At 44.9% G+C, this 15998-nt stretch overlaps 1 protein-coding gene across 2 annotated transcripts; it reads left to right on the top strand.

Annotated features, from left to right (window-relative positions):
- Positions 1-132: 132 nt before the first annotated feature.
- Positions 133-15652, top strand: LOC147613718 (ubiquitin-conjugating enzyme E2 5-like). 2 transcript variants are annotated; one of them, XM_086781686.1, is made up of 6 exons: positions 133-338; positions 466-545; positions 1169-1283; positions 1562-1614; positions 1731-1859; positions 15119-15652. In XM_086781686.1, the coding sequence occupies exons 1-6, from the start codon at positions 295-297 to the stop codon at positions 15169-15171; spliced, it is 474 nt and encodes a 157-aa protein (XP_086637812.1). In that variant the 5' UTR covers positions 133-294; the 3' UTR covers positions 15172-15652. The 2 variants fall into 2 exon arrangements, with proteins under 2 accessions (XP_086637812.1, XP_086637811.1); XM_086781685.1 differs by lacking the exon at positions 15119-15652 and adding an exon at positions 14710-14988 and having other exon boundaries at positions 136-338.
- The last annotated feature ends 346 nt before the right edge of the window (positions 15653-15998 follow it).

Below are 15998 nucleotides of genomic sequence, written 5' to 3' on the forward strand. Positions count from 1 at the left end.
ATAAAGTACATACATACACATATATGTGTAAATATATACATGTGTATGTATGTACATGTATACATTGTATATACAACTCGCATAAGTGAGTATATAAACAAACATATTTTTTTGTGTGTGTATATATACGTAGTGGGTGGCACACACACGCAGTTGCGAATGAAGTTTCTTTTCACTTTTTTCATCGCCCATTTTGGCTCTCTCATGTCAACCAAAGAGATATAGAAGAAAAGGCATCAGCAAAGCAGATTCATTTCTTCCAAACTCTAGCTGCTGATCCCCCCCACCATCGCCATGTCTTCTCCAAGCAAGCGAAGGGAGATGGACGTGATGAAGCTGTACGTCCAAGCCACCTTTAATGGTTTCCATTGATCTGATGTGCAGATCTTGTTTTGATCAGTTTTTTCAATGATCTGAGGGGTCTGTGTGTTTGTTTGTTTGTTTGTTTTTTGTGTGTGTGTTCAGAATGATGAGCGATTACAAAGTGGAGATGGTGAATGATGATATGAGCGAGTTTAACGTGGAGTTCCATGGGCCTCGTGATAGTAAGAGCTCTCTTCACCATCAACTACCTTTACTCTAGCAATTGCCCAATTTCACATATACATACATGTATAAAATATTTACCCATATTCATGTATGTGTAGATTTATGTTTGTCATGTATTCAAGCACATGCATTTTTCAATCGCACATGTGTGCAGACATATAAATACATGCATACAATATTCGTGTATGTGTAGGAGGATGCGTGTCCCATTTGCATAAATACATTGCTTTTCTCAATACCCATGTACATGTGCATGCATACATTACATATCTTAGTACCTATATTCAGGTATCTGTCTAGTGTGCTATATAAGATGCATATGTATACAGGTGCATTTGCATAACACATGTCTTAGTACCTGTGTTTAGATATTTGTTCTGCATGCAGACATGCATGCATACATTGCATATGTTTACACATCTGCATACACATCACATAATACATATCTTTGTATGCATGTCAGCCTAGTGTATGCAGACGTGTGTAAATACATTGCGCGTGCACGCACAGGCCTTGGCAACTGTTTTCTTGAACCTTATTACTTATAGCATTTTAATGTATACCTTGAGAGATGCATTTCATCCCTTTTAACTGCATTCCATATTCACATCTACTGCAGGCCCTTATCAGAATGGTGTTTGGACTGTCAGAGTGGAGTTGCCGGATGCGTACCCTTACAAATCGCCATCGATAGGATTTGTCAACAAGATCTTTCACCCAAATATTGATGAAGGGTGAGTATATGGCTTTTGCATTATTTACGATCTCATCTCTATCGGTATATGTTTTTTCTACTCGAATAAAAGGGAAGATGATCCAAAGCTAACGTATTTGGCCGATCAACTGCAAAATGTACCTCCAAGGGCACCTGATTGCTGTTTGAACTCAAGTTATAAAATGTGGCTTTTCTAATTGCTTTAAAAAAAAATTCTAAACAAGAGGGGAGATGCTTTCAGGATGCTCTAATTGGGAATGCTAATGGGATTGGGGTCGTGGTGAGCTTGTAAAACAGGTCCGGCTCCGTGTGTTTGGATGTGATCAATCAAACTTGGAGCCCTATGTTTGGTAAGCTGATTCTACACTAGAGTAGCAAAGGTGGGGGGAGGGGGGGGGGGGCTGTAATATGCTCATATTTTTTAGTGTTAACCCTAGAAACAATGTGGTTGTTGATGGCTTTGCAGATCTCATCAACGTGTTTGAAGTGTTTCTTCCCCAGCTTTTACTGTATCCAAACCCAACAGATCCATTAAATGGTGAAGCAGCAGCACTGATGTTACAAGACAAGGCAAAATATGAACACATGGTTAAAGGTAGTAGTTTAAAGAAGGTGCCTGCATTTGATGCCTAGCCTCTAACATCTGTTTTGGTTCTTAAAAAGGCTTCTTTGCTAAGATTTTGACTGAAAGGGTCCTGAGAATTGTTTACTATGTAGTCGAGCTCTGTGGCTAGAGTGTAATGTAAGTTGGGAAGGGTTGGTCTTGACAGCTTCTTTCATGTTACACAACTGTTTGTAAAGTCGGCATGTTATACACAACTGATGTCCTTGCCTTTTATGCATGTACATTCGCCCTGACATGCATCATATGAACCCCTCTATGGGTAGAGCTTTGGTGACCCACTTTCTGGCTCCCGGGGAGAAGTGCAGGAGATCCTAAAAAAGGCCTTGTGATGATTCTTGGCCTCTTTGAAGTCCCCAGAGGTTGTGGCAAGACATCTTCAATCTTTTGTGTGTGTGTGTGCGTGCGTGTGTGAAGCTTTTAGAAAACATAGCATTATGATTTTTAAAAAATCTTTTAATTATGCAGAAACGTAAACAATACAAGAAGTTAGAACTAAGAAGCCAAGTTGAATATCCAAAGAAGAGGGGCAAGACAAAAAAAAAAGGGAGAAAAGAGAGAGGAGGAGAAGCAAAAGGGAGGAGGGGAGGAGAGGAAGGTAGAAGAAGAGCAGAGGCTTGCAATTTGGGTTAGCAATGGGCTGCAACAGGGCACAATGGGGAGGATAAATTGGGGTAAGATGGAGGTGGAACAGGAAAAAATGGAGGAAGATGGAGGTGGGATGATAAATTGGGGGAAGATGGAGGTGGAACAGGAACGAGAAGGATAATTTGGGGGAAGATGGAGGTGGAACAGGAAAAAATGATGAAAAGAAACCCTCCAAAAAGGAATGTCCCTGAATGTGTGAAACTTCTTCAATGGAGAGCTTTAAAGAATGTTAGGGCTAGAAACATTTTGTGTGTTTGGCATGCACAAAATGCTTACTATGCCCAGGATGTCCTTCTATGGTTTACCTGCTTGCTGGAGGCCACAGATGAAGACCTCACAGAGTAAATATCTCCTCTAAATTGCCATGTCAATGATGCCAAGACCTCCCTTCTGAAAGTAGTGTCTATGAGGAGACATTGGTATGGGCATTGTGGTTATCATCCTCTCTTGATGAGTGGAAATTTCAAATCAGCCAACGCATAAGGCCAATGTAGGAGCAAGAGAGACCAGCAAGAGGTGATGCACCACATCGTGACAAAAAGAACCTACCATTTATATTATATTGCAAAGCATCCTCCAGAAAGTTTTGCGACTTTGTCCTTGGAATCGTCCAACACTTGCTCTGAAGCATGGGCATCTGACTTTATAATCCCATCTGTCCTTTGAGACAAGGTAGGCTTTCCTGTTTGAGTGGGGGCTTGAAGAGTTGAAGAAATTATGAATGACTCTATCTCCTGCTTCAAACGAAAAGGAAGCATCGGCATGATACCTGTTACACTGTCCACAAAGACTTGATGGACTCTAGGGGTGCAGTCAATCTCCATTTGGGACTTCACTATCTTGGGTCTTCTCTGAGAGTTTCCGGAGAGAGGAAAGGCTCTTGTGCAGGCTACCTCCTCTGTAAAGACCCTCATCCTTTCTCTATTGAACCCTATTAAAGACCCTTGTTTAGTTGTGCCTCCCACCAGATCTCTTCTATTTGCCAGTGAGTGTCCATCCTAACAGCTAAAACATTCACTTGGAAACCTTGAAGGATTGCTGGAAGCCATGATGCTAGGGATCATCTAGTGTGCGGACAAGCATTCATAGTTGGAAAAGGTGGACCTTTGTTACATGCACTGATCTTGATCGTGATAACGCACAACAGGGCCTTCTTTATACCTTTATGTGGTGAGAATCTTTAGCATCAATTTTAGAGGGTAGAGAGAGAGAAGAGAATATGAGAATATAGAAGACGACATAGTATTGGGTCCCAATACCCCCAACCCCCCCTCCCCCCTGTGCAAGAAGGAGTATTTGCTTATATTATTCATTGGAGAAATGCTGTACAATGCTGACTACAAGTGACATGAATGCCCAACGCAAGGACGAGAAAGACTATATGTCGGCTGAGTATCCACCTAGTCCGAGGCTTTGCTAAAGACTCTTCTGGCCACTGATGCAAGTCTAGATAGCTGTAGGACTGCACATATGCTGGCTGAATGTGAAGAGGAGCTGCCTTCTTTAGCTTGGAGTCAACTGGATGCTGCAAACTGTGTACTTTGCTGAATACCTGAATATTGAAGAGGGACTGAGGTACATGCTTTTATATTGCCTCTTGGGGATGGTCGGCTGCCTCAGAAGGCTGTCGGCCTGTTGTATTATTCCCACGACTGCATAAATGCTTAGTCGGCTGCTAGAGAACATGTCGGTTGCTGTAAATTCCCTGTTGGCTGTTGTAAAATCCCACGACTGGCATAATGCCCAGTCGGCTGCTGTGGGGCTGGTCGGGTACTGGCCGACTGGCCCCCTAAGCCACATGGGCTGGCCGACTGCATGGCAAAGGCATAGATGCCCTTTGCATGGTAACCGATTGACCTAAAGAATTTTTCTTTTGGTCCTTTTGGTCTTTGTTGTTTTGAGCCCCCTTACCCTAGGTAGATGACTACTGGGTGGATGATTGTTGTTGGAGCTTTGGGGTAGACGGCACCTACTTGGGCTTACCTCCGTTCAGCATCAGCTCCTAATTTTGAGCGAGGTTCAGTGCCCATGTATAAGTCTGAGGCTCAAAATTCCTCACTGGGTACCTAATGGTAGTATCTAAACCTCTCGAATAAATTGCTTGAGCTTATCTTCTTCCGATATGCCCAACTGTTGTGCCATTGTAATGACCTTGTTTGAATAGGTCAAAACAAGGGAACCACCTTGAGTGAGTTTGTAAAAACTCGTCCTTAAGATTGGTCATGTACTGTGGTGGAAGAAAACGGGCTTTGAGTTCAGCCACGAAGGTGTTCCAATGAAAACGGACTTGGCCTATGATGGGGTCTGTGTGAGGTTGTGACCAATGCTGCCACCAAGTAACAACTTCCCCAGTGAGGTCGGGTGCTGCCACATGGACTTTATCTTGTGGATCTGTGATTTTAGCTAAAGAAAAATGTGCTTCAAATTGATGAAGATTGAGTAACTGTAGCATGATCACGCTTACCATCATACTTACTAAAATTTGGAGAGGTTCGTATGACGGTGGTGGTAGGAACGGTGGAGGACAAGGAATTCGGAGCTTACTAAAGGAGAGCCGCCAGATCTTGTGCCATCGTTTTCTGATTCTGGATTTGCACAGCCTGCCAGTCGAGTCTTTGTTGGAACTCTCGGTCGGCTTTCTCTCCGCAGCGTTGGTCTTCCTCGTATATTCATGTGGCTTCCCTATTCCTTTGTTTCTCTGCACGTCTCAATTCTTTTTCTGAGATGCCTTCTTTGGGCTTCTCTTTTTTCGCGGCAAGCTGCATCTTCAAAGAATTTATTTGCTCCATCATGTCTCAGGAGCTCTTCTATGCTTAGTGGAAGGGTTTTTTCTGTTTGGAAGCGCTGTGCCTCCATCCCTTCTTGTTGGCTTTCTTCTTGATGTGATGTCTCTCCCAACATGGTGGAGGCCTAGGTTTCTTTTCCGGACCACAGTTTAACCATCCACCGGATGCTCTCACTTCTTTAGGTAGCCAAGTTGGGTTACCAATTTGATGCTTTGATACCAATGTTACATGCACTACGCTTGATCTTGATAACGCACAACAGGGCCTTCTTTATACCTTTATGTGGTGAGAATCTTAAGCATCAACTTTAGAGAGTAGAGAGTAGAGAGAGAATGAAAATGAGAATATACAAGACGACACAGTGTTGGGTAGCATTTCTCCAAAGAATAATATAAGCAAATACTCCTGCTTGCAAGGGGGGGGGGGGGGGGGGGGGGGGGGGGTATTGGAGCACAATGCTGAGTACAAGTGATATGAATGGCCAACGCAAGGACGAGGAAGATTGTACGTCAGTTGAGTATCCACCTAGTCCGAGGCTCAGTTGAAGACTCTTCTGATGCAAGTCTAGATAGCTGTAGGACTGCACATATGCTGGCTGAATGTGAAGAGGAGCTTCCTTCCTTAGCCTGGAGTCAACTGGATGCTGCAAACTTTGTGTACTTTGCTGAATACCTGAATATTGAAGTGGGACTGAGGCACATGCTTTTATATTGCCTCCTGGGGCTGGTTGTGTTACGACCCTGTGTTTTTCCCTTTGGACAACAAGCAGGTGGGCATGGGCACGGGATGGGGACAGTGTGAACGGCATCAAGTTGGATATGAAAAGGAAACCCATATATGGTGGCCAGCCCAAGGTGAAAGGGGACAAAAGGGACTTTAAATTTATAAGGTTTATTAACCTTGGATGATTAAAAATATTATTTTTAGAGGCATGCGTTTTTAATCCTTGCTTTTGGCTTTTTGAGAAAAGCGATTTGAATCGCATGTTTATAAAAGGCGAAGGTTGGCGGAATCGTGGAGGTCGTCGCCATGTGGGATAGCGCCGCTACGCGTGGAATAGGCAGCTACCAGATGGGCTACCAGGCAGCTCCCAGGCGGCGTGTGCTGCTGCTGCTGCTGGGCCATGGCAGTTGCTGTTGAGCGTACGGCTACCAGGCGGCTACTAGGCGGGTGACCAGGGCTCTGCTGCGCACATGGGCCCGCAGCGGAGGCTGCTGCCCATAGAACTACAGAGTGCTGCTGCTGCGCATGGGCTGCAGACTGTTGCACACAGGGAGGCCAGGCAAAGTGCTGCGCATGGGCTTCAGGCAGGGCAGCTGCACACATGGCTACAGGGCGCTGCTGCGCACATGACTTCAGGGTGCTGCTGCGCACATGGGCTACAGGCAGGCGGGCGGGCTATAGTCAGCTAACGGCAGGCGCTAGGTGGGCTACAGCCAGTCAGGGCAGCCAGGCGGGTATCAGGTGGAGGCTCTCCTCGCCAGGTAGTTGCACATATGACACGTAAGGGCTTCAGCCAGCAACGGCCGCAAGGCGGGAGACTCTACAGCCAGTCGGGCAGCCAGAGGGACCGCAGGTGGCCACAGAGGCGCAAGGGCTGAATAGCACGCTTGACTCTATCTCTCTCTTGGAAGGTGGTGAACTGAAGGAGGCGCCGAGGGGCTAACAGCCAAGGGGTCTCTCTCTCTTTTTTTCGTGAAATGGTGTTTTATATTATATGTAAAAATGTACATCAGCCACATGGCTCACACAGAACCTATGGCCCCAAAAAAACCCCCCCACAAAAGATCCTCTAAAGGATCATGACCATGCAAACCTGTACACTAATAAGAAAGCCTCCTAGCCAAATAAGCATCCCAAATAAAAGCATCAAAGATGAGCCAGCCGAGCCGCCGTAGACCATAACGAAATAACATCTGCATCCAGTAGCTGAGCTGAGAGAAGAGAAGAAAACTGCCAAAGCAGCAAACCGCGGATACGTAGAATGTGCCCATGTATTCCAGACAAGGAATCAAAGATGAACCCATTCCGTGTAGTCCAAATATGCCAAAGTCTTGTCCATCTAAGGAAATGGAATATCACAAGGTGACTGTCCGAAGTAATGACTTGAGGACAAATCCCAAATATCCACTGATGAGCCGAAACAGTAACCTCTCTACTGCCTCCCAAACGCGAGAGACAAAAGACCAAATCTGATGGGCCACTGGACAACTCATGAACAGATGCATAACTGTTTCAGTGCATGTCGTGCAGAAGAAGCAAGAGGCTAATGTAATTTTACGACGGCTGAGCTGATCCCGTGTAGGTAACCCTCCCACCAACATCCTCCAAATGAAAACCTTACCTTGGTAAGGGAGTTTAGACTGCCAACCACGCATAAGAGTTTTCTGCCACCATGATTTAGACTTGTGCAATCCCCACACCTTATTGGCCTTGGCTGAAACCCAATCTTTCTCTGATACGAGCTTATGATAGACCTGGTTAGCTGAAAGTGATATCAAGTCACCAGATTTACATAGTGCCCAATCAAGCCAAGGCTGATTTGCAGATGGCCGAGGCAATGGAGTAAAAGGCTCAACTGCATGCATGATGTCAACCCATAGTGGCTGAAATGTCCGAGGAACCCTAAAGTGCTGCCGAATACGACGAAACGAATATGGCCTATCACGACCAGGTATCACAGCATCTCGGATTCTAACCAAGCCTAACCTGACCATGCGGTTGAGTCGTATGCGTGAAGCATCTCTGTCTGGTCAAACAATGACACGCGACTCCACAAATATTTCGAACTGCAAAGGGTTCAAAAGTAGTCTTTCATGATCAGGATCCACCGAGCCAATAGTAGAACTTCATGCCAAGAAAGGAGAATATGCGATAAAATGTGAGATGAGCGAATACGGACAGGATGAGCCCGCATTCACAATGTCCCACCATGAAGCCTACGCACGTGTCCGTCCATGTGACAATCCCTCCAACTCAATCGAGTCACGAGCCATGAATACCCAAGGCTGCTCCTGCAAACACATATCCTGAAAAGCGCCCACCTACGTGCCACCATATGCAAGCGGACATCCAGTAAAGCAACCCCACCCATTCTTTTGGGCGTCGTAATGTGATTCCAAGCTATCCATGTTTGACCCATAATATTTCCTTGCCTCTTCCACAGCATAAACCGAATGGGAGCACCAAACGGAGAAGAGATTGTGCGTCCAAGGTAACAAAGGCAAAAAATAGGAAATCATGCTAAGCATAATAACCTGAGCTACCTTAACCTCACGTGCATAGGTCACCCTTGAGCGTTCCAATACACAAATTTATCTGAGATCCGAGCAGAAATCCAAGCAAGAAGCGCTTGGGGGTCCACATCCACACCCACCGGATACCCAAGATGACGAACAATGTCTCTTGTATGCACCACACGGCCTTGCCACCCTAATGCCTCAAGATCAAATTCCGTGTATACAATGAGGGTTGATTTTGTTGAATTTATTTTCAGCCCAGAAGCCAATGCAAAATTATTCCAAGTTTCCATTGCTCAATCTATATTGGCTTTTTCGGCCCTGAGAAACATAAAAGTGTCATCCGCAAGGGCTTGAGCAACCAATTGCTTGCCATGAGGGAGATGCAAACCAACCACTTCACCATGCGATGCCATAGCATCTAGGCGAGATAACATAGGATGAGTGGTAATGGCAAAGAAAAGAGGGCTAAGAGGACAGCCTTGCGGGAGAGAACGGGTGAGAGAAATACCATCCGAAAGTCCTCCATCGAGCATAATCCGCGTGATAGAGCCAGAGCCAAGTAAATGCACCAAATTAGCCATTTTGGGACCAAAGCCCATGGCTGTCATTAACTGAGAAAGGAAAGACCAGCTGACATGATCAAAAGCTTTTTCAAGATCCAGTTGCACCATCACAATCTCTTGCTTCTTTGCCTTGGCATAATCCACTCCAATTTGAACATTAAGAATATTATGCAAAATATTCTTGCCATGCACAAATCCATATTGATATGGATAAATAAGAGTAGGAAGCACCTTCGCGATTGGAAAAAAATCTTTGTAAAGATTTTATACATAATACCCATAAGTGAGATCGGGTGCCATTGAGCCAAAGAAGTAGGCGAAGGGACTTTGGGCAACAAACGAAGTATGCCCAACTTCCAATCGGTAGGCATATATCCCTCATCGTAAACCCTTTGACAAATAAGCGTCAAAGGCTCTGCAAGCTGATCAGCATATTTTCGGAAAAACTCATTTGTCAAACCATCCCAACCAGGGCTCTTTCCCATGGGAAGTTTGGAGAGAACAGCTTCCACTTCTCCTTGAGTAATAGGAGCATCAAGCTGAACCGCCACATCAGGGTCAACTTGATATCGTACTTCAGCAAACAATGACTCCCTTGCAGCTAGGACAGCCAGCGAGACATCCTCTCGAGGGGCAAGCAAATCTTCATAAAACCTGATGCAATGCTGAATAACCTCAGAAGGTTGAGTAACAAGGTTGCCCCTTGGGCATCCATCAGCCTAACAATATTCTCACGCATATGTTTTTAATGCAACTTATCATAGAAGCGATGAGATTGACAGTTAGCATCCTGCAAAGCATCAAGACGTGCAAGTAGTTTAAAGCGAACATATTGTGCTTCCTGCACCCTAGATAGCTCCTTTTTCAGCCATTCTATGGCATCCACAACTTCAGCATCCATAGAGTCAGTAAACATGAACGCCTGCAAGCCCTTTAAAAGCGACTCAAGAAGAGCCACATGCTGTTTTTGTATAGAGGCATTAGCAAGACCATAATGCTGCGCTGATTTCCGAGTGTTGGTAACGAACACTGGCCAAGCATGATAATCAGCCATGGACACTCTTGTGGAGAAATGTCGTATCAACTGATGCATATAAACATCAAAAACTTCATGCTCCAAAAAAGTGTGATTTAAGCGCAAAGGCAAGTGTCCCAACAATCCTTTATATGCATCCACAGGATGATAGACCATTTCAAACACAAGCAGCCAATGATCCGAGAAAACCTGTTGCTGATCAACCATCATAGTAAGAACCTCTGGCAAAAAGAGATCTTGATGTAAATATACATCCTATCCAATCTAGCATAAGTGCCTCGAAATTGTTGTGAGGCATAAGTGTAACCCCTTTCATCTGGATGCAACCAAGACCACATGTCTTGTTTTAGCGACCTTGTTGCAAAAGCTTCCCACGCCATTCTCTCCGGGCCATCCATTTTACAGAATGAGGCGACGTGGTTTGCTCCCTGGAGACACACATATTAAAGTCTCCCATCACAAAGCCAGGATGAGAGATTGAAAGAGCACACAAGTCATTCCACAGCAAACGGCGTGCACGAGCATTATTTGGAGCATACACCCCTAACAACCATAAAGGCGTATCATCCCAAACAATCTGTATCACTAGAAATCTTCCATAAACATCTTGAATCACAAGAGAAGGCTGAAACTACAAATGAACAGCAAACATAACACCTGATTGCGAAGCAGGATGTCCGCTGTAGAAAACATGAAACCCCTTATATACATAGGCTTTGCCAGCTAACTTATGCTGCTTATGTTCAACTGCACACAAAACATCCCAACCATGACAAAAAGTTGTACGCCAAAGCCTGAACTGCTTTTGGCACGAAGAAATACCCTTTACATTCCATTGTACAATTTTCATAAGCCTTCCCAGAAAAGGAATCAACAAGGCCGTGTACTAGGCCCAGGACAATCTGCCAAATCACGAACCTTTTGAAGCATTGCATTTTTAGACATGGTATTTGTGATCTCAGACTGCCCTTGGAGTTCCCGAGCACGTGCCGAAGGGTAATGACCATCCCATGGCGAGATGACCTCACCCTTCGAACCAAACACAAGAGGCAATTGTTGTTGTGCTTCTTTTCTTAGGTGACTTCTAATAGGATAGCGTTCTACTCTATCCACCCCAAGAGCCCCTGTACCCTGAGAAAGTTGGCCTCCCGGTCTCTCAATCCTGGTCTGTTGCTGGGCACCTGAACCCAAAGGGCGACGAACATATGTATGTAAGGGTCCCTGATGAGTACGCAAAGGCCCCCGCCAAACAGCATTTGAGAAATCCCCCCACGGGGCAACAAATCGTGTCTTTTTACCACGTACTTCCATCCATGGCTGCTCAACCTCATTTTGAACATCCACATGTACATCCATGTGCTGGGCATCATGTAAAGGAGCATCATGCCCATCTTCCACGGGCAATTGTCCATCAACGATATCCTTGGTAGCAACAACTTGTTCTTTCTTAGGACATTCGGAGACAAAGTGGCCCATCTCACCACATTTGAAATAGTGGCCAGCAAATGTATCCCACCTCAATTCATACATTAAAGGTTGCAGCCCAGCCATATTGACACGCAAATGTGTCGGCCTAGGTCTCCAAGTATCCCACAACATGCATAGACGATTTCGGTTTCTAGATGTCATTCGAGGCATCACCAAGACATCACTGATACCTCGCATGAGACCTGGTAAAACACGCCAAAACATTGGTGGGAATTGTTTCACTTCAACCCAAACTGGGCAAGCCTGGCGCAACATATCTTGGTACTCTGCCATAGGCTTCCACGGAAGCACATGAACCAACTGCCCATCCAAAAAGAGTGGCACCTGCTCCAAGACTGCTCTACGGGCTTCCGAAGTGCGAAAAAGTATTTCATAAAAGCCTTTCGGACCATCATAAATCTCCTCAAGTGGGTCAGGTGACACCAAGCGACCCAACCATGCTCTAAGACGAGACAACAACGGAATACGTCCAGTAAAGAAGACGATAGCAGCACGATCATGAAAATCTGCTAGTTGTTGTAGCAACAAAGGAGTCTCCATGCATACATCAGCCACACCACCATTATCTACTGCAGCCATTTGCACGCTATTTGCCTTCACATATTCTTGCAGAAGCTCACCAGTGATCTTCAGTAAACGTGCAAACTCTGGAGAAGGTACCTGAGAACTTTCCTCTGCATTCTCTCCAACATTCACCGGAGTGTAGCTTGCATCAACATCAAGCCTTTGACGTTTTTGTTGCTCCGAGGCATCTGAAGCATAACCCACATCCTTCTCGATCATCTCCTCAATAAGATCCATGTTAAGGCTATTGGCAGCCATGCCACCAACAGCAGCAGTCGGGTCATCCAAATCCATGTACAAAAGCAAAGAAAACCCGTTCTCTCAAACCCTAATTCAGCACCTGCAAACCCTGTACAAGACGACTGATGCCCGTAGCTCCGCTAAAATTGCATGAAGAGAAACCTTGCATGCATGGTGGAAGGCGGGCGATGCAAAACTTTTTGGAACTTCTGTAAGGGGTCTCTCTCTCTCTCTCTCTCTCTCTCTCTCTCTCTCTCTCTCTCTCTTCGCAAGCACGTTTTGTTTACGAGAATAGGATGCAGAGGATCAAGCTACATATGCACAGGATGATGTTCTTGGAAGAGATGTGTGTTGCTCTTCGTCTTGGACCTATGTGTATTCAGGGATTGCTTGACACGTCCTCTATCTTTCTCTCTCTAGGTTTTTGGCACCATGATTGGATGGTGTATGTGTGGGATTCTCATGGAAACAGGACATTGGTTTTTCGAGAAGAAATAGGACTTTGGTATTGTGGATACATGCCTATGGTTTATGGATACAGGTCTTTGGTTTATCGGATACAAGTCTTTGGTTTCATGTAGAAAGCATGTCTTTGGATTCATGTGGACAGGTTCTAGTTTTCTCGAGGTTACATGCAAGCTGGGACTATAGGAAGGACATGTGGATTGGTACAGCCCTACTGTTGTTTGGGAAAGGGTTGTGGGATCCATGATAGAGATGGAGAAGACCTTTTCAAGCACGGGGGTGTCGTACAGGTGTGCCTTCTCTCGGGAATGCTTTGCTGTGATAACGAGAGTTTTTATTTGGAAGTCCTGGGTGAAAAGCTATAAGGGATCCTATTGGTAGAGGATTCGACAAGTTGTACTTTGTACTCAAATTTTGTTCAAGTAAAGAAATACCGCAAGGGGTGCCACTCCGTTTTGGGGCCAATCGGTGTCCTTGTACTATTTGTAGGAGCACTCTAGCTTCCCTTTTTGTTTTCCTTTTCCAAGTTCCCATAGGTGATGAAGTGTTTTGTGTGCGAGTGTTTGTTCCACCGCCCGTCAGAATTCTAAAAGCCGGTTTCAGGTCAGCTGCCTGAGAAGGCTGTTGGCCTGTTGTATTATTCCCACGACTGCATAAATGCTCAGTCGGCTGCTAGAGAACATGTCGGCTGCTGTAAATTCCCTGTCAGCTGTTATAAAAGCCCACGATTGGCATAATGCCCAGTTGGCTGCTGTGGGGCTGGTTGGGTACTGGCCGACTGGCCCCCTAAGCCACATGGACTGGCCGACTGCATGGCAAAGGCATAGATGCCCTTTGCAAGGCTAGCCCAAGTGGGCTGCCTTGGGGCTGGCCTTAGGGCTTCCCCCCTTCTAATGCAGTGGTCCTCGACATGCCTACACATGCATCTAATGGTAGGGCAAACACCTAAATGCTTTTGTATGATGCTATTTCCAAGTGGGTTAAGAGGACTGACATCTGACTAACCTCTAAAGCTTAGAGACTTACCTACGTAGCTCGTGCTTGACTGTCCCTAGACTGGGGGCTCACAATGGGGTCACGGCGTATGACAAATAATCCTAAAAAAGGGTCTACTTCTGTATAAATGCTGCACTGATGATCATGCTAGTGTGTCACTGTGCACCCCAGTGCAAGGTGCACATGACAAGCTTGCTAGTATGTGGACCATCCCTCCATGGTGTTTGGCAAGGTCTAAGCAAGAGAAGAGAGGGCTTGTCAAAATTTGTCCAGATGGTGAAGAGGATCTCCTTCCAAGTTCCAGTCCTATCTTCTGAGAGAGGTCTAAACGCCCCAACCTGTTATGTTATGGTGTGATTTGATCCCTAGGAGAGAACGCATGAATTAGGAAATCTAGAGGAATGGTTAGGATCCTCAGTGAGAGGATTCAGGAATGCTAAGGGACAAGCCTTAAAGGTGAAATGCCCATTATGGTTTAAGATTGCAGCCATTGGGCAAGAAGGGATTCAGTCTAGACCTGAAAGTGGAAATACTAAAAGAAGAATAGGGGCTCAAGGAAGGATCGCGTGTACATGCTCGAGCAGGTCAAAACTGGGTAGAACTTCCCTAGGGCTTTGTAAAAAGGAAATTTTGATTGGTCTGTTTTTGTAAATTTAACTTCTATTTCTTTTGGTTTCCATTGCATCTTTTATCCTAAATAAGTTGCTGTTTCTTTATTACATTCATTAGATTGAGCCTTGTACTAGGATTGTCTTTAGTGATACATTTTTATTTATTTATTGGATGTTATTATAGAACATTGTGAACGATATGCAAAAGTGGAGGATGTTGGCAGCAGACCAGAAGAGAGCAGTGATGGTGAACTTAGTGAGGACGAGTATGAGTTGAGTGATGAGATGGGAGAATCCTCAGATCCTTGATGTGTTGTGGACTGTGTGGATTTGTGTAGGTGGGATTGTCTATCGATTTGAGGGGTTGATAACTTTTTTGTGTTTCATCTCTTTTCGTGGATGCTAAGGCTGTAGTAAAAATTATGGCACCATAAATGATAATATCTGGAATGCCCAAACTGTATATACATTGGGGGCTGTTCAGTGATGGTGATAAATTTGTCTTTTCATTTAGAATTTGTTTTTGTTTATAAAGTCACTTCATTTCTTTTTGTATGGACTTGTGAATGGTTTTTCTTTGTGACTGTTCGAAGGGTGCCCCAAGGTCTTTAGAGAGGATCAAAGGATAGTGCACAGCAAAGCGTAGATGCAAGGAGGAGGAGAAATGGCACCACAAAACAAACCTTTTCAAGGCTGCTGTGTAGCTGCCAATATAGGGGACATTAATTCACAAGTGTAACACATTAAGGAAAATAACGTGTCTTCTTTTGGAGGGTGAGTGGTGCAGAAGCTAGGGCCTCCTTTAGCCTCATGTGGAGAGAGAGAGAGAGAGAGAGAGAGAGAGAGAGAGAGAGAGGAAAATAAGAGGTTAAGTATCTCATCATCATGATGGCAAAGGTCATGGGAAACTAGTTAGGATAAGTTGTGGGTGTGCAAAGGAGTTCAGTAGCTTGTTCTTAGATCAAATACCTCCAGAATGTTTGGGATGCCAAGAGATGCAGAACATTGGACTTATGCTCGTGTTTATAAAGGATTTCAAGAGTTTGATATGTTTGTTGGCTTCCAAGGTTGTGGCCGGGAGTTGGGTGTTCCTTGTAGTCATTGCTTTTCTTCTTGTTGATGTTTCCCTAGGTCATAAAACTACCCTAGTCAAGACTTGCTAGCACTTGTGCTTTTTGGGGGAAATGTTGCTTGGGAGAATGTCAATGCTCCCAAAGTATGGAGGAGGGATGAACTTGATTGGTTAAGATATGTAGAGCTCATCATCATCATATCTTGTGGTCACTTTCAATTTAAGGGACAAGATTCAGGAAATCCTCACTATAATGTATGCTTGGGAAGTAGGTGTAAAGATGCAAAATGCCCTCCACTATCAAGGCATTATACAACCTTCGTCTGGTGTTACACACATCTTCTTCATTATGGTTCCTCTTGAGGGGGGAAATTGTCGTTATGTAGTAGTCTCAAATTCTT

This window comes from Cibotium barometz, chromosome 43 (genome assembly GCF_041138505.1).
Source record: "Cibotium barometz isolate CiBa-2024 chromosome 43, ASM4113850v1, whole genome shotgun sequence".
Taxonomy (NCBI): Eukaryota; Viridiplantae; Streptophyta; class Polypodiopsida; order Cyatheales; family Cibotiaceae; genus Cibotium; species Cibotium barometz.